At 40.2% G+C, this 25,165-nt stretch overlaps 1 protein-coding gene across 1 annotated transcript; it reads right to left on the minus strand.

Moving 5' to 3' along the window:
• Window positions 1-15,562: 15,562 nt before the first annotated feature.
• Window positions 15,563-24,540, minus strand: LOC122551612 (cytohesin-interacting protein-like). The gene is made up of 8 exons (XM_043693796.1): window positions 24,250-24,540; window positions 23,728-23,777; window positions 23,414-23,468; window positions 23,204-23,306; window positions 22,982-23,075; window positions 20,528-20,594; window positions 19,766-19,832; window positions 15,563-17,922 (listed from the first exon to the last, which is right to left on the minus strand). Exons 1-8 carry the CDS (start codon window positions 24,430-24,432, stop codon window positions 17,468-17,470), a joined length of 1,074 nt encoding a protein of 357 aa, XP_043549731.1. The 5' UTR covers window positions 24,433-24,540; the 3' UTR covers window positions 15,563-17,467.
• Between the last annotated feature and the right edge of the window lie 625 nt (window positions 24,541-25,165).

The following is a 25,165-nucleotide window of genomic DNA, read 5'->3' on the forward strand; positions in this document are numbered from 1 at the left end:
CGCGCTTTCTGTGATGAGAGAGTGAAAGAGAAAAAAACACACTGCTGCCCGCTACCGGTGAGTACTTTTAAAACCAAACGGTCTTACCTTCGCTGCTGCTCGCACTGGAAATGACCGACGGCTTCGAAGGGTGAGTATAAATACTCACCGCTTTCCTTCCCGGCTGCCCCTCTGGTCGTCGTCACTTCCCCCTGGTGCTCCCGCTCTTTCTGTGAAGAGAGAGTGAAAGAGAAAAAAAACACCTCTGCCCGGTACCGGTAAGTACTTTTAAAACCTCTCTTTTAGAGAGAGGCTGAACAGGCTGGGGTTGTTTTCCCTGGAGTACTGGAGGCTGAGAGGTCATCTTACAGAGGCTTATGGAGTCATGAGAGACATGGTTAGGGTAAATGGACAAGATCTTTTCCCTTGGATGTGGGAGTCAAAAGCTAGAGGGCATAGGTTTGGTGTGAGAGGGACCTAAGGGGCAACTTCTTCATGCAGAGAATGGTGCATGTATGGAATGAGCTGCCAGAGGAAATGGTGGAGGCTGGTACAATTATAACATTTAAAACGCACCTGTATGGTGTATGAATAGGAAGGGTTTAGAGGGATATGGGTCATGTGCTGGAAAATGTGACTAGATTTATTTAGGATATCTGGTCACCATCGATCAGTTGGATCAAAGGGTCTGTTTCCATGGTGTACATCTCTATGAGGGAGGATATTCCCAGAAATACATCCAGGGAAGTAATTTGGGTGGAACTGAGAAATAAGAATGAGCTGATCACCTTGTTGGGATTGCATTATAGACCCCCAATAGCCAGTGGGAAATTAAGAAACAAATCTGTAAGGAGATTTCAGTTATCTGTAAGATTAATCGGGTTGTTATGACAGAGGATTTTAACTTCCCAAACATAGACTGGGATTGCCATAGTATTAAAGGTTTAGATGGAGAGGAATTTGTTAAGAGTGTACAGGAAGATTTTCTGATTCAATATGTGCAACATTTACTAAAGGAGGTGCAAAACCTGACCTACTGTCAGGAAATAAGGCAGGGCAGGTGACTGAAGTTTCAGTGGGGGAGTACTTTGGGGCCAGTGACCATAATTCTATTAGTTTCAAAATAGAGATGAAAAAGGATAGACCAGATCGAACAGTGGAATATCTAAATTGGAGGAAGGCTAATTTTGAAGGTATTAGGCAAGAACTTGCAAAAGCTGATTGGGGGCAGATCTTCATAGGTAAAGGGACAGCTGGAAAATGGGAAGCCTTCAGAAATGAGATAATGAGAGTGCAGAGACAATATATTCCTGTTATTGGAGGAAGGCTAATTTTGAAGGTATTAGGCAAGAACTTGCAAAAGTTGATTGGGGGCAGATCTTCACAGGTAAAGGGACAGCTGGAAAATGGGAAGCCTTCAGAAATGAGATAATGAGAGTGCAGAGACAATATATTCCTGTTAGGGTGAAAGCTTTGGCAAATAGGATTAAGGAGAATTCAAAGGGCTTTTACAAATACAATAAGGACAAAAGGGTAACTCGGGAGTGAATAGGGCCCCTCAAAGATCAGCAAGGCTGCCTTTGTGTGGCTGCAGGAGATGGGGGAGATACTAAATGAGTATTTTACATCAGTGTTTACTGTGGAGAAGGAGATAGAATGTGGAAGATATAGAATGTGGGGAAATAGATGGCGAAAAATGTCCATATTACAAAGGAGGAAGTGCTGGATGTTTTGAAATGCATAAAGATGGGTAAATTCCCCGGACTGGATCAGATGTACCGAGAACTGTATGGGAAGCTAGGGAAGTAATTGCTGAGCCCCTGGCTGAGATATTTGTATCATCGATAGTCACAGGTGAGGTGCCAGAAGACTGGAGGTTGGTTAATGTGGTACCATTATTTAAGAAAGGTGGTAAGGAAAAGCCAGGGAACTATAGACCAGTGAGCCTGACGTTACTGGTGGATAAATTGTTGGAGGAATCCTGAGGGACAGGATTTACATGTATTTGGAAAGGCAAGGACTGATTAGGGATAGTTAACATGGCTTTGTGCATGAGAAGTCATATCTCACGAGCCTGATTGAGTTTTTGAAAAAGTGACAAACAGGATTGATGAGGACAGAACAGTGAACGTGATCTATATGGACTTCAGAAAGGCATTTGACAAGGTTTCCCATGGGAGTCTAGTTAGCAAGGTTAGATCTCATGGCAGACAGTGAGAACCAGCCATTTGGATACAGAACTGGCTCAAAGGTAGAAGACAGAGGGTGTTGGTGGAGTGTTGTTTTTCAGACTGGAGGCTTGTGGCCAGTGGAGTGACACAAGGATCGGTGCTGGGTCCACTACTTTTTGTCATTTATGTAAATGATTTGGATATGAACAAAGGAGTATAGTTAGTAAGTTTGCAGGGGATGCCAAAATTGGAGGTGTAGTGGACAGCGAAGAAGGTTACCTCAGATTACAATGGGATCTTGATCAGATGGGCAAGTGGGCTGAGGAGTGGCAGATGGAATATAATTTAGAGAAATGCGAGGTGCTACATTTTGGGAAAGTAAATCTTAGCAGGACTTATACACTTAATGGTAAGGAGTGTTGCTGAACAAAGAGACCATGGAGTGCAGGTTAATAGGTCCTAGAAAGTAGAGTCGCAGGTAGATAGGATAGTGAAGAAGGCATTTGGTAAGCTTTCCTTTATTGGTCAGAATATTGAGTACAAGAGTTGGGAGGTCATGTTGCGGCTCTACAGGAGGAAGGATGTTGTGAAACGTGAAAGGGTTCAGAAATGATTTACAAGGATGTTGCCAGGGTTAGAGAATTTGAGCTACAGGGAGAGGCTGAATAGGCTGGGGCTGTTTTCCATGGAGCATCGAAGGCTGAGGGGGTGACCTCATAGAGGTTTATAAAGTCATTAGGGGCATGGATAGGATAAATCGACAAAGCCTATTCCCTGGGGTGGGGTAGTCCAGAACTAGGGGGCATAGGTTTAGGGTGAGAGGGGAAAGATATAAAAGGGACCTAAGGGGAACTTTTTCATGCAGAGGGTGATGCGTATATGGAATGAGCTGCCAGAGGAAGTGGTGGAGGCTGGTACAATTGCAACATTTAAAAGGCATATGGATGGGTCTATGAATACGAAGGGTTTAGAGAGATATGGGCCAAGTGCTGGCAAATGGGACAAGGTTAGGTTGGGATATTCAGTCGGCACGGACGAGTTTGGACCGAAGGGTCTGTTTCCATGCTGTACATCTCTTTGACTCTGTGACAGCTTGTTACAACACGGAGTAAACCCTCCTGCTTAATTTAAATTAACAACACAGAAAAGATTTATCCTGTGCAGTCATCTATGAAAATTTGAGAGGCCAAAAACTATTTGAAGTAACAACTTTATTTTTTAAAGCATAACAGAGAATAATTCACTAACAACTATTTACAATTCCTTCCTCTAGCCTATCTTTTACTTTCCCTTCTATAATGCTAGCATGAGAAAACCCCCAATTAAGATTTACCAAAAATTCAAATTTTCAAAACCAGCCAGATGTCGAATCTTCTCTTTATGTCTTCCTCGGTCTTCTTTTCTTCTTCTTTGGGGTTGCTATTTCACAGGTTATTGATCGATAAAGGTACCTTTAAGAGAGCTACTCTCCGGGCAGAATGCAGATTCTGGTGGCACGGCAGTTCTCCTCTCAACTGTCCAATATTTCCGGTCTTATACACCCAAAGCATCAGATTGTGTCATTGGCTGTTAAGATTGTCAATATACTAAATTCAAACTTGATTGTAGTTTGGTTTTTTTTGGGTTTAATTTAAACTGATTGGCCTAATTTGAATTTTTGTCATTTCCAGGCAACCAGCTACCCTAGCTACTGGACCAAAAGGTTACATTATGTTATGTTCAGAACAATTGATGCTGTCAGGTAGTTCTGCTAGCTTTTAACACTCTTAAAGGTACAGTACACCAACATCTTCATAACAGGGCCACTCAGCTCCTGATCTCATTACAGCCTTGGTTCAAACATGGACAAAAGAGCTGAATTCCAGAGTGAGGTGAGAGTGACAGCCCTTGACATCAAAGCTGCATTTGACCGAATACGGCATCAAGTAGCCCAGGTAAAACTGGAATCAATAGGTATTTGCTGGTTAAAGTCATATCTGGCACAAAGGAAGATGGTTGTAGTTGTGGAGGGTCAATCATCCCAGCTCCAGGACATCTCTGCAGGAGTCCTCCAGGGTAGTGTCCTAGGCCTAACAATCTTCAGCTGTTTCATCAACAACCTTCCCTCTGTCATAAGGTCAAAAGTGGGGATATTCGCCAATGATTGCACAGTGATTCAGCACCATTCACGACTCCTCAGATATTGAAGCAGTCTGTGCTCAAATGCAACAAAATCTGGACAACATCCAGTCTTGGGCTGACAAGTAGCAAGTAACATTCGTGCCACACAAATGCCAGACAATAACCATCACCAATAAGAAAGACTCTAACCACTGCCCCTTAACATTCAAAGGTATTACCATCACTGAAACCCCCATTGCCAACATCCTTGGGGTTACCATTGACCTTAAATGCAGCTGGACTCACCACACAAACACAGTGGTTACAAGAGCAGGTCAGAGACTAGGGATACTGCGGTGAGTAACCCAACTCCTCACAACCCAAAGTCTGTCCACCATCTACAAAGCACAAGCCAGGAATGTGATGGAATACTCCCCACTTGCCTGGATGGGTGCAGCTCCAACAACACTCAAGAAGCTTGACACCATCAAGGACAAAGCAATCTGCTTGATTGGCACCACATCTACAAACATTCAATCCCTCCACCACTGACACTCAGTAGCAGCAGTGTGTACTATGTACAAGATGTACTGCAGAAATTAACCAAAGATCTTTAGCCAGCACCTTCCAAACCCATGACTACTTCGATCTGGAAGGACAAGGGCTGCAGGTACTTGGAACACTGCCACCTGCAAGTTTCCCTCCAAGTCACTCATAGCCTGACTTGGAAATATACTGCCGTTCCTTCACAGTCGGGTCAAAATCTTGGAATTCCCTTCCTACTGGTATTGTGGGTCAACCCACAGCAAGTTAACTGCAGTGATTCAAGAAGGCAGCTCACCACTACCTCCTCAAGGGCAAAGAGTACAATAGGTGAATGAGGGTGGGGATGGAGGTGATAGGTCAGAGGGGAGGGTGGAGTGGATAGGTGGGAAGGGAGATTGGCCGGGAGGACAGGTCATGAGGACAGTGCTAAGCTGGAAGGTTAGAACTAGGGTAAGGTGGTGGGAGGAGAAATGGGGAAACTGGTGAAGTCCACTTGTTGGTACAATAGCTCGAGAAGAAGGTTATCTAAGATTACAAATGGATGAACTGTGTGAATGGGCTAAGGAGTGGCAGATGGAGTTTAATTTGGATAAATGCAAGGTTCATTTTGGTAAATGAACAAATGCAGGACTTATACAGTCAATGGATGGGCTCTGGGATGTGTTTTTGAACAGAGACACCCAGGGGTTCAGGTATGTAGTTCTTTGAAAGTTGCTTCACAGGTAGACAGGGTAGTTAAAAAAGGTGTTTAGCACACTTGGTGTCGCTTCTCAAATCATTAAATATAGGAAGTGTACATCATGTTGAGGTTGTTCAGGATGTTGGTAAGGCACCTTTTGAAGTACTGTGTACATTTCAGGTTACCTTGCTACAGGAAGAATATTATTAAATAGGACAGGGTTCAGAAAAGATTTACCAGTGGGACTGGAGTGTTTGAGTTTTAAAGAGACACTGGATAGTCTGAGACTTTTTTCACTGAAACATAGGAGTTTCAGGGGTGACATTATAGAGGTTTATAAAGCCATGAGGGGCATAGATAAGATGAATAGCAAAGGTATTTTCCCTAAGGGTGGGGCAGTTCAAGACTAGAGGGAATACTATTTAGGTGAGAGGAGAAAGATTTAAAAGGGACCTGAGGGACAGAGTTTTCACATGGAGGGTTGTTCATGTATGGAGCTGTCCGAGGAAGTGGTAGGTGAAGATACAGTTACAACATTTTAAAGGCATTTGGACAGGTACATGTACAGAAAGGTTTAGAGGGACATGGGCTAAAAGGAGGCAAGTGGGACTAATTTAGTTTGGTAAACCTGGTCAGCGTGGACAAGTTGGACCAAAGGGTCTGTTTCCATGTTGTATGACTCTGTGACGCTATGATAACTTTACCTTCACCTAGACTATTCCAATCACAACCCATCATTGTTCTTAAAATGTTTAGAACAAAGAACCTGAATGGATTTCACTGCGACAATAATTTATTCTAAGTTTTGCGCATGTTGTGGTGAAAGCAATATAATTGCCGATGCTCTACCTAGACATTGAAAAGAATTGTAAGGGAGGGGTTTGTGAACTGAGCTATGATAACTCCATAGTTTTGGCATTTCCTCATTCCTAACCATTACCTTTAGTTGGCATTATTTTCAGTTAAGCCTCTGAGTGTTGCCAAAGATGGCAGGGCAAACTATTTGCATAGAATTTAAATATATGAAAAGTTGTGTATGTCACCTGTGACTTGGCTGACCACATGTACAGCACCTATCACCAGCTGCAAACACTTGAAGTTCAAGATCCTATTCTTAAGCTGGAGTCACTGTGACACATCTGTGAGGATGATACCTATGTTGGTAGCCTGTCCAGAGAGCTTGTCATACTGCAGGCTGGGAGTATGCAATCTGCAATAGAATGAGTTACCATCAGAGAGTCAAAGAAAATGAGGCAAATAGTTTAAGAGTCTCTGGAGGTCCCACAAAACAGTTTTTGACTGGTCATTGGTGAGGGTGTTGATTTCTTAGAGTACAGTCAAAATCACGTTTGTGGCACCACTGGTGGCTCAGTTGTAGAGGAGAGGAGGAAGAGGAGGGGAAGAATAGAGGGAAGCGGGATTCATTTACTAGGGAGAACAGATATTTCTGTGGCTGCAAACATGACTTCAGGATAGTATGTTGCCTCCTGGGTGACAGGCTCAACAACATCATGGAGCAATTGAATGAAGTTCTTCTGAGGTAGGGTGATCACACCATATGTAAAGAAACGGGTAGAGGCATTCTTTACTCAAACATTGGATCAGGTTTAGCCATTTATATCATGCTTTAGAATGAAACAAATCTTCAGATGGCATTAAACAGACATTAGATTAGATTACATTAGATTAGATTAGATTACATTACAGTGTAGAAACAGGCCCTTCGGCCCAACAAGTCCACACCGACCCGCCGAAGCGAAACCCACCCATACCCCTACATTTACCCCTTACCTAACACTACGGGCAATTTAGCATGGCCAATTCACCTGACCCTGCACATCTGGAATGTGGAATGTACTTTGGTAGTGGAAGCTGTGGAATTTGTGTGTGGAAATTGAGTTGCATTATTGAAATCAGTTTGTTGATGAAAAATAATTATATTGTTGGAGCCCAATTAAACGTTTATGTATACGTGTTAATTTTGGGTCTGTATTTTAAAACTATCTCAGATTTGCTGAAAACCAACATGTGCAAGTGTTGTTTTGTTAAGGCAAGTTTAATTCCATGTTTGCTTCCATGAATTAGTAATGCCATCAATTTTGCATTTTGCTCCTGCTTGGACTGATTTTAGTCTCATGTCAGTAAGACAGAGTCTAAGCTGATTCTATATATTGGAAAAAACTTCATTTGAAAAAGCAAGTACATGTTCACCACATCCTGTTTTTAATCAAGTTCACAAACCACAGCCTGATAGAGTGATAGGTATGACGATTCTGACTTCAAACGTGACCCCATTAATGAAGTTTAAAAATATTACTGCAAATGCTAAAAAGCTTAAACAATTTTAAACTTAAAAATACTGGAAACACTTTGAAAGGCAGACAACATCTGTGAAAAGAAGGCTATGCTAACATTTCATGAAAATTACTTGCAGCAAAATCTTTTTGTCAGAAATTCATCAAACAAAAGCATTCGGCTGGATTACCAGAAACACCGAAACTGGGTGCAGAAGTAGGCCCTTCCGCCCTCTCAGCCTGCTCTGCCATTCAATACGATCATAGCCGATCTAACTCAACTCCATATTTCAGTTTTCCCTCCATACCCTTTGATACTTTTAATACCTAAAAGTTTATCAGTCTTTTTTTTAAATATACTCAAGTCACGCTACCTTCATAGTCTTCTGTGGTAAACAATAAGCTGACTACTTTCTGACTGAAAACACATTGTCTCATCTCAGTTTTAAATGGCCTACTCCATATCCTGAGACTGTGACCTCTTGTTCTAGATTTTGCAATAGGGGAAATATCCTCCCTGCATCTAATCTATTTGGGGTTGAGAGTGTGGTGCTGGAAAAGCACAGCAGGTCAGGCAGCATCCAAGTAGCAGGAGAATTGACGTTTCGAGCATAAGGCCTTCATCAGGAATGAGGCTTGTGGGCCGGAGGACTGAGAGATAAATGGGAGGGGGGGATGGGGCTTGGGGGAAGGTAGCTGAGAATGCAATAGTTAGATGAAGGTGGGGAGAAGGTGATAGGTCAGAGGAGGGTGGAGTGGATAGACGGGAAAGATGATGGACAGGTCAAGAGGGCAGTGCCGAGTTGGAGGATTGGACACTGCAAGTTTCTGGACTTGGAAGGCGCTGTCTAAGATCTTGATGAATTTCTACAGTGCCTCTTGTGCATAATACACACTGCAGTTACTGAGCGTTGGTGGTGGGAGGTGTGGATGTTTGTCAGTGTGGTGCTAATCAAGTGGGTTAGATTGTCTGGAAGGTGTCAGCTTCTTGAGTGTTTTTTAAGTTGCACACTTCCAGACAAATGGGGAGCATTCCATCACACTGCCTGTAGATGGTGGACAGTCTTTGGGGAGTTTGGAGGTGAATTACTCACGCCATATTCCCAGCCTCAGACCTGTTTCTGTAGCCATTGAGTTTATGTGCCAGGTCCAGTTGAGTTTCTAGTCAATGATAACCCCAAGGATGTGATAGTGGGTATTCAATGATAGTAATTGTCTCTTATTGGAGATGGTCATTGTCTCGAATTTGTGTGGTACAGAGATTATTTGCCACTTGTCAGCCCAAGCCTGGATATTGTTTAAATCTTGTTGCATTTGAACATGGATTGCTTCAGTATCTGAGAAGTCACGAATAGTGCTGAATATTATGCAGTCATAGGTAACATCCTCACCTCTGACCTTATGATGGAAGGAAATTCATTGATGAAGCAGCTGAAGATGGTTGGGCCTAGAACACAACCCTGAGGAACTCCTGCGGAGATGATCTGGAGCTGAGATGGCTGACTTCCAACCATCATAACCATCTTCCTATGTGCCAGTTAAGATTCCAACCAACAGAGAGTTTCCCCCCGATACACATTAAACCCAGTTGGCTAGGGGTCCTTGACGCCTTTCTCGGTCAAATGCAGCCTTGATGTGAAGGGCTATCACTCTCACCTCACCTCTGGAATTCAGCTGTTTTGTCCATGTTTGAACCAAGGCTGTAATGAGGTCAGGAGCTGAGTGGCCCTGGCAGAACACAAATTGGGCAGTACTGAGCAGGTTATTGCTGAGCAAGTGCCGCTTGATAGCACTGTTGATGACACCTTCTGGAGCTCAGATCTTCAGTAATATTATCAGAATTTTGTCAGGCTCATAACCTTTGCAGTATCCAATTCCTCCTCTTGATAGCACATTGAGTGTATCGAATTAACTGAAGACTGGTAGCTGTAATGTTGGGGAAGAGACTGAGATGGATCATCCACTCAGCACTTTATCAATGTATATAGGTGGCGCTGGGTCATGCAGACATCTTTTTCTCTCCTCTTTTAACATCCCTAATGTTATCTCTCTCTGTACATAATGGTGTAACTGTCAATGAGGTGTCCAGTAATAGCTGTGCCAGGGAGTGCAAAACATTGAGGCTCAGCGCTATAAATGGCCAGGGGGTAAGTAGGCAGACTGCATGTTACACTGGCTTCCCTTCAAAAGCTTTATGATGGACAGTTGCTGTAGCCTCTTCACTCGCATGTTGAGACACTTACGCTGCCCAACATGAGTGTGGTCTGCAGCCATTTTCTTCCCCACCGTGCACTGGATGGAAACAATGAGTAGTCTTTGGCCAAACGCTTTCAACCTCAGCCTGATCATGCCAGTGAGTCCCCAACCATCCACATATCCATCCTAGTTGCCCATCCTGTAAACCCCAGAGGCTTCACACCTCCCCATGTCTCCACCCAACCCATTTACATATGCTCACACTTGCCTGCCTTTCAACCCAGCCCTAAGCATAGGAGGAGACCAACCCCACATGGTCACACTCAAAACCCCTTTGAATGCAGCATGCTCCTGACCATAGACAACCACTTCCTGGTTTACTCTCTGCTTCGCTATGCTTTCCTCCCTTGTAGATCCTACTGTCCCCAATTCATAATTGAATTCTGCCTTTCCCGAGAACCTGAAGTTCCATTGCCAAAGAACAACCTGCCAAAGCTCATGCCCACAGCAATGGCTGCCTTTTCATTCTCACTCCATCCCATTCTTTCCTCTTACTTTCTATGAATGGACTGAACAGATTAACTGTGGTCCACCTCCTCTCCTTGACTGAACAGCCCTGGACAAAATGAGCCCAAAACTCTGACTGGTATCTGTACATGTCACCAACCATGACAGACTTTTCCCACAACCCCAGACTGGCCGCTATGATATCAAAGCACTGCCTATGACCCACTCCCTGGACTGCAATGGCAAATACCCTCTGACAGAGACCACATGACTAGATTCTTGACCATGGCCCATCCCTGTGATTGGTATGAGAAGCTGCCCTTTACTCATTGTGTCAAGACCCCGTGCTTCCATTGATTCCAGTGAGGACCACTCCCCTAACTTCCCTAAGACTTTGATACATGCTTGCTTGTTGTGAACAGCACACCTACTGCATTATGTTGGTACATGGAACAGGTGAGAGTTTGGCGTAGCATATAGCAAGATGTCTGTCTCCTTGATGGAGGACTGCTGAGGAACAGGCAAACTGCCTGGTGATGTGACTGTGCTAATTGGCTCAGCAAAGCAAGGATGGTGAGAGCATGCCAGTTGGCTCTAAGAATGCGAGGCAGCAGCCCTGAGATGTAGTCTGGTCCAGTTCATGAGTTCAGTTCCCGTCCCTGTGCATCATTTCAATGCTAGCTGCCAATGTGCCCTGCTATGCCAGTCTGTGCTTCTTGTGCACCAGTGAGGTGCCAGGCTGGTTATGAGGGGCTGTCAGATGCTCCATGCTAATGTCCTAATTGAAGAATGCACTTTGCCTTCCCCTCTGGAGCTACCCTGCTGACAGTATTTCCATCTTGCTTCACTATTCTGCATGGGCACAAAGTCAAGCTGCTTATCATAGTTGTCAGCATTCCTCAGAGAAATCAAAGGAGACAGCCTTCAGTCAGGGGTCCAGTGCAGTTAGTCAAGGGCAGCCTCCAATATCAGTCCAGAGTGTTGGGTAGAGTCATCAGCTGTTCAGTTGTGGTCAGTCTCTGTCCCATGATATTGCTGCAGGTCAGATAGATTCAATCATCTCCAGCTGCCTTATCAATGGCCTTGTTTCATCACAATGGAAGAGCTGAAATGTTCACTGAGGACTTCACAGTCTTTAGTTCCATTCGCAACCTGCTAAAATAATGATACACTCTGTCCTTCTGTGTAAAGCTTAGTCAGGAGTTAAACTTGGGCGAATATGTAGCAAATAACAAACACTTCACACAAACAATAACCATCGCCAACAAGAAAGAATTCAACCACCCCTCATCAGCATCCAAGAGCATCGCTATTGTTGAATATGCCATCATCAAGATATTGGGCTCACCATTGTTATGAATCTTAATTGGAAGAACCCAGAAATAATTTTGACGACATAAGCAGGTCAAATGTTTGGTATTCTGCAGTCACTGGCTCACATTCTGACTCCACAGAATCATTCCATAACTTACAAGATATAAGTCAGGATGATGAAACACCCTCCCTTTGTCAGGATAGGTGCAGCTCATACTCATGAAGTCTGCCACCATCTAGGAGAAATTAGATTTCTTTATTAGCACAAATGCCTTAAATATTCAATGCCTTCAGCATTGGTGCAGCAAGTACATTCCTCATCTGTCAAAGCTCTGTTGAAGCACCTTCTGTACTCCCATCATCCATCAACCCAAATAACAACCCAAATATCCAGCAGTTGTAGGGAACATTACTCCAAATATTTCCCTCCAAGCCACACACCACCCTGACTTCAAGCAGCTTTCACATTCCTTCAATGTTGCTAGATCAAAACTATGGAATTTATTTCCTTCATCACACAGACTGCATACGTCTAGAAGGTGCTTCTCTGGGGCAATTAGAAATGGATAATAAACATTAGCCTTATAATCAATGCCCACATTTGGATCCATCTCCCAATGACCACCATTCATAACCAACCCCATTCCTGCATTACACCTACCTGTTCTTAGCCAATGTGGTTTGGTACATTGAATTTAATTTGGTAGTTCTCTCTATCCCATCACTTGAGTTTTAATCATCATAAGTCTGGTCAGGAGATCTAAGCAATAAGTGCAAACTATAAACTTCAGTAGAGATAGGTGATTCATGCAGTGCCCATGATGTTAACTCTAGGTTATTTTACTGTGCCCTTTGGCCTATGCCAAAAAAAAGCACGTTGTCACTGTATAAAATACATCGTTTGCCCAAATATTAGTTTCCCGTCTGACATGCAACCAATGTATTACCTCGCTAGCTTTGAACAAGGAACCTATGGAAAAAAAATTAAAGCTACAAGCCACTTAGCAAACCTATGCTTACTAACATACATGGAGTTCCCAGCCTCAAAGCAGATACCTTCCAACCCTATCCTCCGCTTCCCAAAACTAATATCCAAACCAAAATGTGACCAAGTTTGTGTTTTGAATTATTACTTAGTAATGTATGGTTTTTCTGTATCTGAAATTTCTGTAGTCGGGGTGACTTAATTTAACACAGTTTGTGAGGGATACTTCAGCAGCCTAGTAAGTTCTTATTTACTTGAGAATTTTGCAGACTAGGTACACAGCTCCAAGTTTCTGTTAGAAATTAATGGATGAAGACTTTTTTTTGAAGTCTAATGCAAACATCCATAGCTTAGGGGGAAAGATTTTAGTATCAGTTTACTTTGCTTTAGTCAGTTTTATGAAGTTCTTCCATGGAGATGCATGTATAGAGCTATGTTCCTGAGAAGAGAGGAGTTAGTGATAGTCCCAGGTCAATGATGGGTTAAACCCTGAAGAGGATTTGAAGCTGAGTACATTTAAGATCAGAGGTTTGATTGATCTATGAAAAAGCTGTAAGTGGTTCCATTCTAGGGTAAGGTTACAGTGACCTTAAACCTATTGAGGTGTTAGTGAAATGAATTCTGGTGTGAGTACAATACAAGAGTTGCTGTTGCATACTGTACAAGGGATTTTTTAAAATGTTGTAAAGGAGTATTTTGGGATTAAAGAGATTGTGCTTCATCATGTAGTTAAAACTCTCATTTATTCTATTTTATCTTGATTTCTTTTGCTTAATAAACCTCTGTTTTATTGTTAAAACAAAATTTGCAACATTGCATGCTTCTGTATAAGTGAGACACCACCTTGCTAAAACAAAACCAAAACAAAATATGATATATCAAGCCAGATCTCAGTCTGGGATCAGACTTGACCAATAATAAGATCAGTCCGGATCATGCATGTTTTTCATCAGTTCACATCTGGTGATTCCCATTCTTAGATCAGTTCGGTAACTAACTTGAAGTGCAATTGTAACAGATTACACTTTGGCTTTTCAATTAAATGTTAAGAAAAATATACTTTTATCAACAGTACCAGGCTTATTATAGTCAAAGTTCCAGATGGATATTCAAACAAATAACCTTCCATTTGTTCACACAATCATAACAATTATCATATCGGGGCGGCACGGTGGCACAGTGGTTAGCACTGCTGCCTCGCAGCGCCAGAGACCCGGGTTCAATTCCCGCCTCAGGCGACTGACTGTGTGGAGTTTGCACGTTCTCCCCGTGTCTGCGTGGGTTTCCTCCGGGTGCTCCAGTTTCCTCCCACAGTCCAAAGATGTGCAGGTCAGGTGAATTGGCCATGTTAAATTGTCCATAGTGTTAGGTAAAGGTTATGGGTGGTTTGCGCTTCGGCGGGTCGGTGTGGACTTGTTGGGCCGAAGGGCCTGTTTTCACACTGTAAAGTAATCTAATCTAATCTATCCAATATACACACTGATTGTCACGGTTAATTTTGTACAGAAATTATTACATAAAGATTAACTTCCAGACTATGTGTTCTTTTTGATTGTCTATACTTCTCACAGTATCTGAATGCATAATTAAACCAAATAATCTTACAATTACATTTAATAGTGAACGTATGAAGAACGATAGAGGTTCTTTATCCCCATTTAAACTATAAACTGCTCTTCCCATCACATGGAGCAGTAATTTTAAATGGTGAATAATATCCCTCAGACAGCAACTATTTTGCAGAAACAATATGCGTGATTATTGTCATTGAGGATTGCTACAAACCAACAACTTATCTAGTCTGCATTTCAGACAATATCCAGATTTCACCTCTGAGTCTGGATACTATTCTTCTGAAGGACATCCAGGCAGAAAAACGAATTTCTTTTGGAATCTATACATTACATAATTTCCCAGAGTTGCATTAATGTACAACCAGATGTTACAATGCATTCAACAATCACAATCTAAATGCATGTAAATCATATAAAAATCAATATTAAGTTTTTCTAAGGTAACGGAACCAATTAAATAAACCTAAAGCGACTGTTGGTTGACATATAGTTTTAAAAGGTAATCATCAAACTGTCAGTAAATTGCAAAACATTTTCCATTCTTTCAACTAATTTGGTTGTTCTCTCCATCCCAACACTTAAGTTTACTTTGAAAACACATAAATCTACACTATGTGCAAAAGGTGCTAATTCTCTGAAGTTTCATTCTGGAGAATAAGTGATTCAAGTTGTGCTTGTCGTGTTGACACAAGGCTCTTTCGTTATCACTTGTCCTGTGCTACAAATAAAACTAATCCCCTACAGCCATTGCACAATATAACATGAGCATATACAAATGCAAGAAATCATTGGTAACAAGCTAAATGGCCTCAATAACACATTTGAACCTATTGTTGCTTCAGATACTTTTTTTTTCCATCTACATTGATGTTTCAAAATGAGTCCACTGGCCTTTTGTAACATCAGATTTCTGTTTTTTTTCCAAAAAAGCCATTCCTTTCTCAAATAGGAAACCAACAATTGCTATTTAATATTACAATGCTGATATTAATGTTACCTTTGAATAAGGACTTCACTGTTAAGTGGAAAATTCATTACAATGGCTCTTAGATCAGTATGCATTGTAATATGTACATTTTCCAATTGCCAATCTCCCCACATAATCTAAGATGTTAACAACGTAAAGAATCTTTGTTCTAGTAACTATAAGAGCCTAGTAAATCCTGCTAGCCAGCCATTTGGAACACTTTTTTAGAAGAAGAAACATAGTCATTAACAATTATGCAGAGAATTTATTTTTGTTCACACTTCACAATAATAAAACTGGGAAAATATCCTGAACTCAACTGAGGGTATGTTTGGATATGCACAGAGCCAGAGGGTGCATGCTCCTTTCCAATTATTTTGTTAACTCATTTTATTTCATTTTAAAACCGGAGATTACTTATTTTTGAATGTTGTATATAATCTTATTTGAAAATAATCAAAAATATGCATACTATCCCATTTTAAAAGTTCATTAAGTCAACATACCTGAATGCAACTTGAAATGAATGGCTTCATGCATCCTCATTTTCAAATTCCTATTTCTAAACCTTCTACTGACATCAAACATTTTGCCATCTTAAAACTATCTTAGAATGACTTGCAGAGGGAAGGAAACAAGTGAAACATTGAAAAAATTAAATTAACAATAAATGATCTCCAAAGAAGACTGTATCCATTCAACTATAAGAGTTACTTGTGGTTAATGAAGATAAAACTGAGAAAATAAATGCACAAATTGGCCTCATATTTCCTCAAGTGTTCTTCCATACATGTGCAGCAATTGCTGTTGAAAAAGCACTGGAAAAGAAATGACCTGCTTGTAGCATTTTCCTGTCTATTTTCAGATTCTGTTTGGCCTGGTAAGGGGCGAAAACGATCTCATTGCTAGAGCTTGAGGCATCAGAGGAGTGGCTATGGGTGGCAATTCCCTTTTCTGTTGTTTCACTTTCTTGAATCAGCCAGTTTAAGAATGCAAGTCAATTGGGACGGCATGCACAAACGTGTGAATGGAAGGAACTGGAGGGAAGCCTGGATACCCAAAAGAATCATAAATAATTTATGAATATAGATAGACTGCCATTGCTGAAGAGGTCAGGGAAACATGGAGGCTTGAGAAGGTGGCTTTGGAATACCCCTATCCCCCCATTAATAAACTGGCACTTGGATTTTCACCGAGAGGGAGCATGTGCTTGCAGTAAATATTGCCCAGTTGTGGTTCAAGCACCTACTAGTTCCAGGCAAATTTGATGCATTCAACTAACTCTGCAAGCTCTAGAGGGTTAGTGTTTACAGCACCATAACATTTAATTGAATTTGCTCTTTTAAAGCCAAAACTAGATTGCTTCCTTTTGGAAATAGGTTAAAGGGATTGAAGTAAATCCATATTTAGTTGCTGTCTGATGAGGAAAGTTTGTGAATTGTTGGCTAATTGTAAATTTTCAATTCTAGAGTTGATTTATTTAATATATTTTTGTCATCAATCTGTTCAGAGATTTATTAAACACTTTTGGAGCAGGTGGGTCTTGAACTTAGCTCTCCCAGTCCAGGGGTAAGGATATTAGTAGGGTCACAGTTCTAAGGGTCACCAGACCTGAAAAGTTAACTCTGATTTCTCTGCATAGATGCTGCCAGACCTGCTGAGTTTTTCCAGCAACTTCTGTTTTTGTAGGGACACTGCCATTGTACCATAAGTGGGCCCTTTATATATGTACTTTAGGAAGATTGACACGTGACTGTAGTTTTCAAAACTCTAAGCAATCAGGTTGCAGGAGTGCACTTCATAAGATCACATTAGAACAATCAACTAATTTTTGGATCATGGCTTTTAAAATCACAGCCTTATAAAAGCAACTGTTAATATGAAATAACGTGAACATATTGCTCAATGAAAGATACCTCCAATACTTGAACCTGATTATAGGAATAAAATTGATTATATAAAAATGTACAGTAAAATTAACTTTTGATTAAAGCTATACAATTTCTCTAAAAAGGTTTTACTATATTTTCACACAGATCCAGCCTGCAATCAAGAGTTTTTGAAACAGTGTAATGCCACAGTTTTTTTTGTTGCTTCTTAATGCTATTATGAATCTAGCAGTATCATTATTGTATTAAAAAATTGCTATAAAATTCTAAAAATGACTCTCATCCTCTTCAACTGATCTATTTAGGCCTGGAATGAACTTCATGAGGCGTTTCCTAACACTTGATTTCCTGCACCTTCGAGAAACTGTCCCAAAGCCGCTGTTTAAGTCCCATGACGGTGATGTGTGTCCACTCCCATTACTGGACACACTAATGCTCCTGCTCCTACTCAGGTGAGTTTTTGGTGTCAATGTATCAGGTTCCCTGTGGAAGATACATTCTTCATCCATACTGCTCCGCCTACAGTGACTTCCTGAGTCATCAAACACACTGAGTTGGAAGTCACAATCCTCACTTTCAACAGTCATTAGGCTGAGTTGACTCTTGCAGCTGCTGTCACTGGAAAATCTCTCTTTGTTCCGTCTGGTTGATCCAAATAACGCATTATTGTTGTACAGAAAGGAATCTGTAGATTCTGTTGTGTTACCATTCCTCAAGAGTCCTAAAAATTGAAACAACATTGCTGTATATGTGGATATAAAGTAGTCTCATTGCTCCTTGTAAGTCCACTATTGTTGTAATTCACAACATATTTCAAAGTATGATTTGATTTTTCAATAAATAATATACTTTATTCTACCATTCAAGCAGCTGATCAGTGAGTGCTAAATACTGTTACTTATTAGCAAGATTTGAATTAGAACAAGATTCAACACACAAGCTTGCGTTGGACAGCAGACAGGTTAAAGTTTAAAGTACTATTAAAGTTTGCAATTCTGAAGAGGAACCATACGTATAGCAAAACAAATTCAGCATAGCCGCCACCAAAAAAAAATTGTTCAAAACAGCAAATTGAACAATTCATGAGGTTTCTGATATTGGACTTTTATTTAGATTTGAATGTCAGAGCTAACACAAAGGCCAGGGATTTTTACAAAACTTAGGGGTGGACTGACCTGTTGAGAGTTGTGGATGGAAAAGCTGGCACTATTACAATGGTGTTGTACCCAGCCACTACTGCATTAATGTCACCTCTACAAGGGGAGATGGAGTCTGTATTTAACCTGATAAGTAAAACCTGGTAGTCAGGTGTCCAAGAAAGGGGAGTACCCCTTCCCACAGCAGAGGCACCCTGTTTCCATTAGAAATACCTTCCCCACAAAGTCAGCCATTTTTTTCAATTCCTTAAGATTTCTGCCACCACCCAACCCTGGAAACTTATAGCTCCCCATCACCTTTGCTGAGATCTGTGAGCCTGGCCCCAGCAAGATCTAGAATTACATTGTACTCCAGTCCTCATCAGCATCTGCTCTTTAAGGCTGCCTACAGCTTTAGCTGAGGTTTCAGGTCGTGCTGCTGAGACAAGAGAGCTGTTGGCCGTCTAATTCACTGGCAGCTCACAGGAGCTGGGCCTTTCTCAGAAGGAACCAGAAGTCTTTCATGATGCCAATTCAAGGCCTGAAGGTCATTAAATGACTGCATGGTGAGCCAGCCAAGGGGAGGATTTTACTTCAAGAGGTAGTGATCCCACTCTCAGCACAAACTTCAATGCTTAAAATGGATGATGTCAAACCCAACCACATTCAGCCAAATACAGATACACTGAATAAATCATGTAATTTATGCTTCCTGCTAGAAACTACATTTAACAATCTGCTGTTACAGTAAAGCCCACACGAGGCCTTTGTCCATGCACATCACCCTCAATGCGAATCAATAGAATACCTGATGGGAAACCCTCCTCAGAAAAGGTGAGACAGATTACATCATTTTCCACCCAATACCATGAGTTTAAAACACAAACTTAAGACAGTAAAATGGATTTTCTTTTAAAAATAGTCTTAGTTTGAATCCCAGATTGACAGCACCTTCCTATCTGCTGATTTTAGAGTCGCAATGAGATACAAGTTATAAAGTCTCGTTTCAGATCCTGTACCTACAGCCCATATTGAATTATTCACAAGTTGGCAAGCATTCTTATCGAAACCATGGTTTGTTTGCAAAACAAAAAAAACATTTCATTGGTTCAAGATGAATAATTTTCCTAGTTGCAAAGAGGGTACATTTTTTTTAGAGGATAGAGGACATTTTACTCTACACCTCTGTATGATAAATGTGTTCTGGCAGCTTTTGGCATTTATTAAGGTGGGATCATCCAAAGTTGAGAGTGATGAAATCCCTTAATCTTGGTAAAATACAAATTCATTAAAATAGAAATGCAAAGAATTTTAAAGTAGCTTCTTCAATTTAAATTTGCCATAACATGAAAATGTTTAAAATTATATTTTAAATATTGTGCTAGGAGCAAAATGTTGACTGATGATAGTTTCCCAGTCAGAACTTACCATGAACTAGGCGTTGTTCCTGTAGCAAAATTGATCTGTACTCCACCCATTTCTCTTGAAGTGTTTTCTAGCACACACAGGAAGGCAGAGTGTTGATAAAGTATAAAAATGCAGATGCTATGTGCAAATGCACCCTTTCTGCAATACATGCATTATAAAAATGCAGCATCACCTTTTCAGTAGATAGTTCTGGATATTTCAACAAATTAGCAATAAAAAAGTATGATTATCTTTATTGACTATTTATTCAGTGTCATATGATTTTGTTGAATTAATGGTAATAAAGTAATCTTCTAAATCTGTACAAATAAAATAATAAAAAGAGGAACTGAAACTTTGAAATCCCAAATTCTTCATTAAGTACATAAAGGTACATTTTGATTCAAATTCTAGGGGAAATAAGGAATGGATACCTTCACATTAAATTGTTCAGAGCACAAACTTAAAAGCAATTCAAAAGTTAGGAAATTAGGAGTCTAAAATAACTACAGTTGAGATAATATATTTGAATCACATAGTAATTGAATTGATATGATATTTCTATAAGTGAGAATTACAAACTGGAGTCTAGACAAAGCGATTCCTTGATCAGCTGCATACATGAATAATTATTTTACTTATATTCAATGCAATTTCTCATTATGTGTTTTACAAGATAAGTAATTCAGTTTCCATTTCCAGCTTGCAAGCCTGCTGTTGAATTAATTGTTTGTTCTTATTATTCCACAACTGAACTGAAATAAAAAAAAACAGGAAGAATACCTTTAAAAAATGCAATCTTGTTTCAAGTTGATCTCTTCTAATGGAGTCCTTATGAACAGTCAACAGGCTGTAAAGTAGAGGTAAAGTTCAGGTATAGACAAAGAAAACGTTGCTTGACACAGACTTGCACTAAAAAGATATCTGTTCCCACATAACTGTCATGTGGTGGCTGATGCATGTACTTTCTACAGGATGCACTGCAGCAATTCAACAGGTTTATTTCAAATTCACCTCAGTCTTCAAGCCAAACAAAAGGACAAATATCATATCACCCTAAAGTTCCCTTGCAAGTGAATCATTCTTATATTAGGATTATGATAAATGACATTCATTGTTACTACATAAAAATCCTAGAATTCCCTGTCTCACATCAGAATATGAGGTTAACAGCCTTTGCCGAATAACTAGCAAGCATCAGCCTAATTCAAAAAACATCATTTTAGACAGAGAAAAGCAGGAGGATATCCCACAAATGATACTGCATTACAGATACAAAATGATGGAAGAGTAATTTTTTTCTTCATCAAGTTATTTTTGTAATGACATATGAGCAAAGGATATCCAAATTTATTTTGAAGAAAAAGCGAAGAGTTGAACAAACTTTGGTCAACGAGGTGAGATTTGACAATTGTCTTCAAGGAGGAGAGCGATATGAAGAGCTGAGGAAGTTTTTCCAATGTTGTCATCTGCCTTTGCTTCCTTCCAGAAACATCTGTTCCTGATGTCAGTGATATGCGCGTGGACAGAGGAAGCACTGGTTCCAACTCACCAGTGCTCCTAAAGAGGCCAGTTCATCTTGTAAGGCTAGTTAAAAATCCATTTCTACAAACCTCCAGTTCAACTGAAGATAAACAGGGTTCATTTCAGGGCATGTTACCGAAACTAATAACATTTCAAAAAGGAAGTGCTTGGCAGAGGTTTAAGAACTTACATTTTGAAGTTAAAGTTACAGCTACCCATCACAAGTCAGGAAAGGAGTCAAAATTAAGAACTTTGCCAGTTTAGGGAGTTGGCATCCCCACTAACATTGCTTTGGAATAATGGAAATGGTTGTTTGGGCTCCAGCTAAGCTGCAGAAAGATGCAGATGGAAATGGATGCTGCACCCTTAAAAAAATTGACATCCCTAAATATGAGGATCAAAGACAATTTTAGCCTCAGTGATGGCAACTGTGGATATCTGAATGAGTCCCCTAACTCCATTTCAGCTGCCTCTGTTCCTTAGACCATCGGCTTCAATGTGACATGAAACCCTTCTGCAAATTACTCAAGAACTCACTCCACCAAAATTTGAGCTTAGTTCAATTTTCCCCAGGAGGCAGTTTTCTAACACAATAACAGACCTGGCTCCTGCTTCCTAACTCAGTTGGAAAAAATTGGCTTGGCCAACTGAAGGTTGGTAGTGGTTGGGCAAAGGGTGAGGAAGTGCACAATAGGTCAGAGTCAAAGGAACAGAGAAGTTTAGTTGGAATGGGATTGATGAAATTTCAGTGCCAGAAAGGTTGTTGCAAAGTAATTAAAATATCATACTGCTAGAAAAAATATCAGTTAAATTTGAATGGACAATCACAGCTTTCTCTGGCATGTTGATTGGGTATCTAACAAGTATCACAAGTTTATACCCATCATGTGTTTTAATGCAGTTATTTTTTCGCAAGGTATCAGTATTACAAAGCTTTTGGAGGGACAGAGTGAATTGGACAAAAGCAATACCAATTGAGGTCATATAGTTGCTTTTATTTGTTTTGAACCCAAAATGTATTTAAGGATGGCAATGCGACTGAAGTGGTCCCATTTTCAAACTCTATAAGCTTTTATCACTACAAGTTTGAAGAAGTCAACATGAAGAGCGAAAATCCCATTTCAGCAAATACACCACTGAAGATCTTTCCAATTTAAATCTATAAGACTGAAATGACTATTGCTAATGTGTGAATCGTCTCTTTAACATAAGAGGTGGCAATAAGTTTTCCTTGTACTCAAAACACTTTTTGTGGTGCTGTCCATGACAGTAACCAAATAAAAGACTTTCTGTAATCACAATTACACCACTTTCAGAAACGCCACACCCTCTACAAGCTTTGATTTCCTGGTCAGGTTATGGAGTTGCCGGTGTTGGACTGGGGTGTACAAAGTTAAAAATCACACAACACCAGGTTATAGTCCAACAGTTTAATTGGAAGCACACTAGCTTTCAGAGCGTCGCTCCTTCATTAGGTGGGTTGTGATGAAGGAGCTGATGAAGGAGCAGCGCTCCAAAAGCTAGTGCTTCCAGTTAAACCTGCTGGACTATAACCTGGTGTTGTGTGATTTTTAACTAATTTCCTGGTGACTTCCTGGGCTCCAGAAAAAAGCATTGTCACAGTGTTTGCTTTATTGCACTGTTGGCAAAATTGAAACTGCTAGTAGCTACAGAAACAGAAGATTCCTCTGGGAATCTTAAATTCATACTAACCTTAATAAATTACCAGATGCCTTAATTAGATCAACAATTTCTTGGTGACTAAACCCTTCAGTATCGACTCCATTGATGTTAACTAGCATATCGCCTATTATACAAAAAAAGAATGAGTGATAGTCATACAGATAATGGAAGCTGTGTAATGAATTATATGTAATTGGTTCACATCCGTGAGAACATCAGAACTAAGGACCAAAAGGGGAAGTGGATAGTTACCAGCCTTCAGCCCTGCAAATTGAGAAGGACTGTTGTCATACACCTTGCAGACGTACGTGCACATCTGTAACGTATTAGCATTTTGCTGATCCATTCCAACAGTCTACAAGTGAAAAACCAAAATGACCTGTTAATTATTTCAGAAACTAACTGTAAAATCAGCATTTAAGTTCTATCTTGAAATTACTTAATGTAATATGAGTTTCTCACCTGAATCTCAAATCCAAACGTTTCATTATCTTGCTTATTTAAAACAACCATTTTTCTGTTTGGAAAACAAAGAAATAGTTTTTTTTAATAGAATCCAATAGAACAAATAAGAACAAATCCAATCCCTTGAAACTTACAGCCACGCTGTCACTTGAAAAACAATGGTACATGCAGCTAACTGCCACAGCTTTACATCTGCACTTTTAATCAGGATCATATGAACTTTTTCTTCAACACCACGACAGGTTTAGATCCCAGGAAACACATTATTTCTTGATATTAAAAAGTATCACTAAACAAAAAGTAAATCTTACTTTCGAAAATCTGAAGTGTCCGCCAAGGAGTTTGATCTAGTCAATGAAAGCTGCAAAAGAAAGAATCAAAATTCATGTTGTCATCAAGAACTTTTGTCAGGAGACCGAACCACATCCATTAACCTACCTGTGAGCAATATTAGTCTGACTAAAACCCTCTCCATTTTTGTGTCCTGTACTACTTATATACATCAATTAAAGTTTCTCCAGGTTTTGCTAAGCGCTCAATAAAATAATTGAAAAGTAAACATACCCTGTACCCAAACATTGCCCAATTTAATAATCTATTTTGCACTTCAATTGCTTTGTAATTTTTGCTCATTTTGTTTTAGTTTACATTCCTGTGTCGAACACGCAAGAAAAATATTATGCATTGTGAAACAAAAATTACAATCTGAACGGGAAAATATTAGGAGCATAATATTGTCACACTACTGGTTTATGGAGAATCATTATAGCATCTCTATATTTTATCTGCTTGTTAAAGCTGGGCAAGAATTGTTTCTGGGGCGTTTGCTTTACCTGTCTTCGCCCCCGGGGCAATGTACCCAGCGAGTTGGCGAGAATCTGAAGATGCTTGTTATCATTTTCAGCAGAGAAGCTCCGGTTGGAGATCTCAGAATAAGGGCCGTAGCTCGCTGATGAAGAATTCGCTGCCTTGTAATTCGCGTTGACGTTCATTTGAAGGACACTTTGAAAAGTCATGACTGCGAATCAACCAGTCTCATCACTGTAAAGTAACGTCCATGGAGTCGAGAAAAGCTAGATCGAGCTTAACTCAAGGCGTTTACAGAAGTTGAACAGACGGAAATTCAGATCATGTGATTTGGTTTGTGGGCAGTTAGCATTTTGCATCAATCAGGTAGGTTTTCGGAAGTTGCTGGTTGAAGTGTTGCCTAGCCTAAACTGTTACAATCCGACCCCAGTTCCAGTTTCCAAAACAAAATAATAAATTAAAATTTAAAAAGGCTGACCAGAGAAGATGGACAGTGCTCATTTTCTGGTTTCATATATATTTTCTTCAAACTTTAAATAATTCCAATAAAAAAGCATATCGATTTTGATCCTGTTTAAATAAGTTGTTACATTCTAACATGCAGAGCAAAGGAGGGCAATGCGAGGTAGTTGATTAAATATTGTGAGTTAACATGAGATTCTGAACCTGGAGAAACAATGTGATTTCTGACCCAATGGTGTCAAGAATCTCCAAGAGTGGCAACAGGCCAATTTGCATGCTTTAGCATCTTATTATTACCAATTCTTATTACTTTTGTTTTCCATTTTACTATTTTCCCAGGTGGTGGAGAGAAATTAAGCAGTAACAACTCCTGGCATGAAAGTCTGAGTAGGTAGCTGGCTACTGCAGTGTGCTGCTTGCCTCTTTAACCGCCATCTTGTTCAGCAGTCCTTAACATCTCAAGGTACACTCCATGGACAG

This window comes from Chiloscyllium plagiosum, chromosome 7 (genome assembly GCF_004010195.1).
Source record: "Chiloscyllium plagiosum isolate BGI_BamShark_2017 chromosome 7, ASM401019v2, whole genome shotgun sequence".
NCBI classification, from domain to species: Eukaryota; Metazoa; Chordata; class Chondrichthyes; order Orectolobiformes; family Hemiscylliidae; genus Chiloscyllium; species Chiloscyllium plagiosum.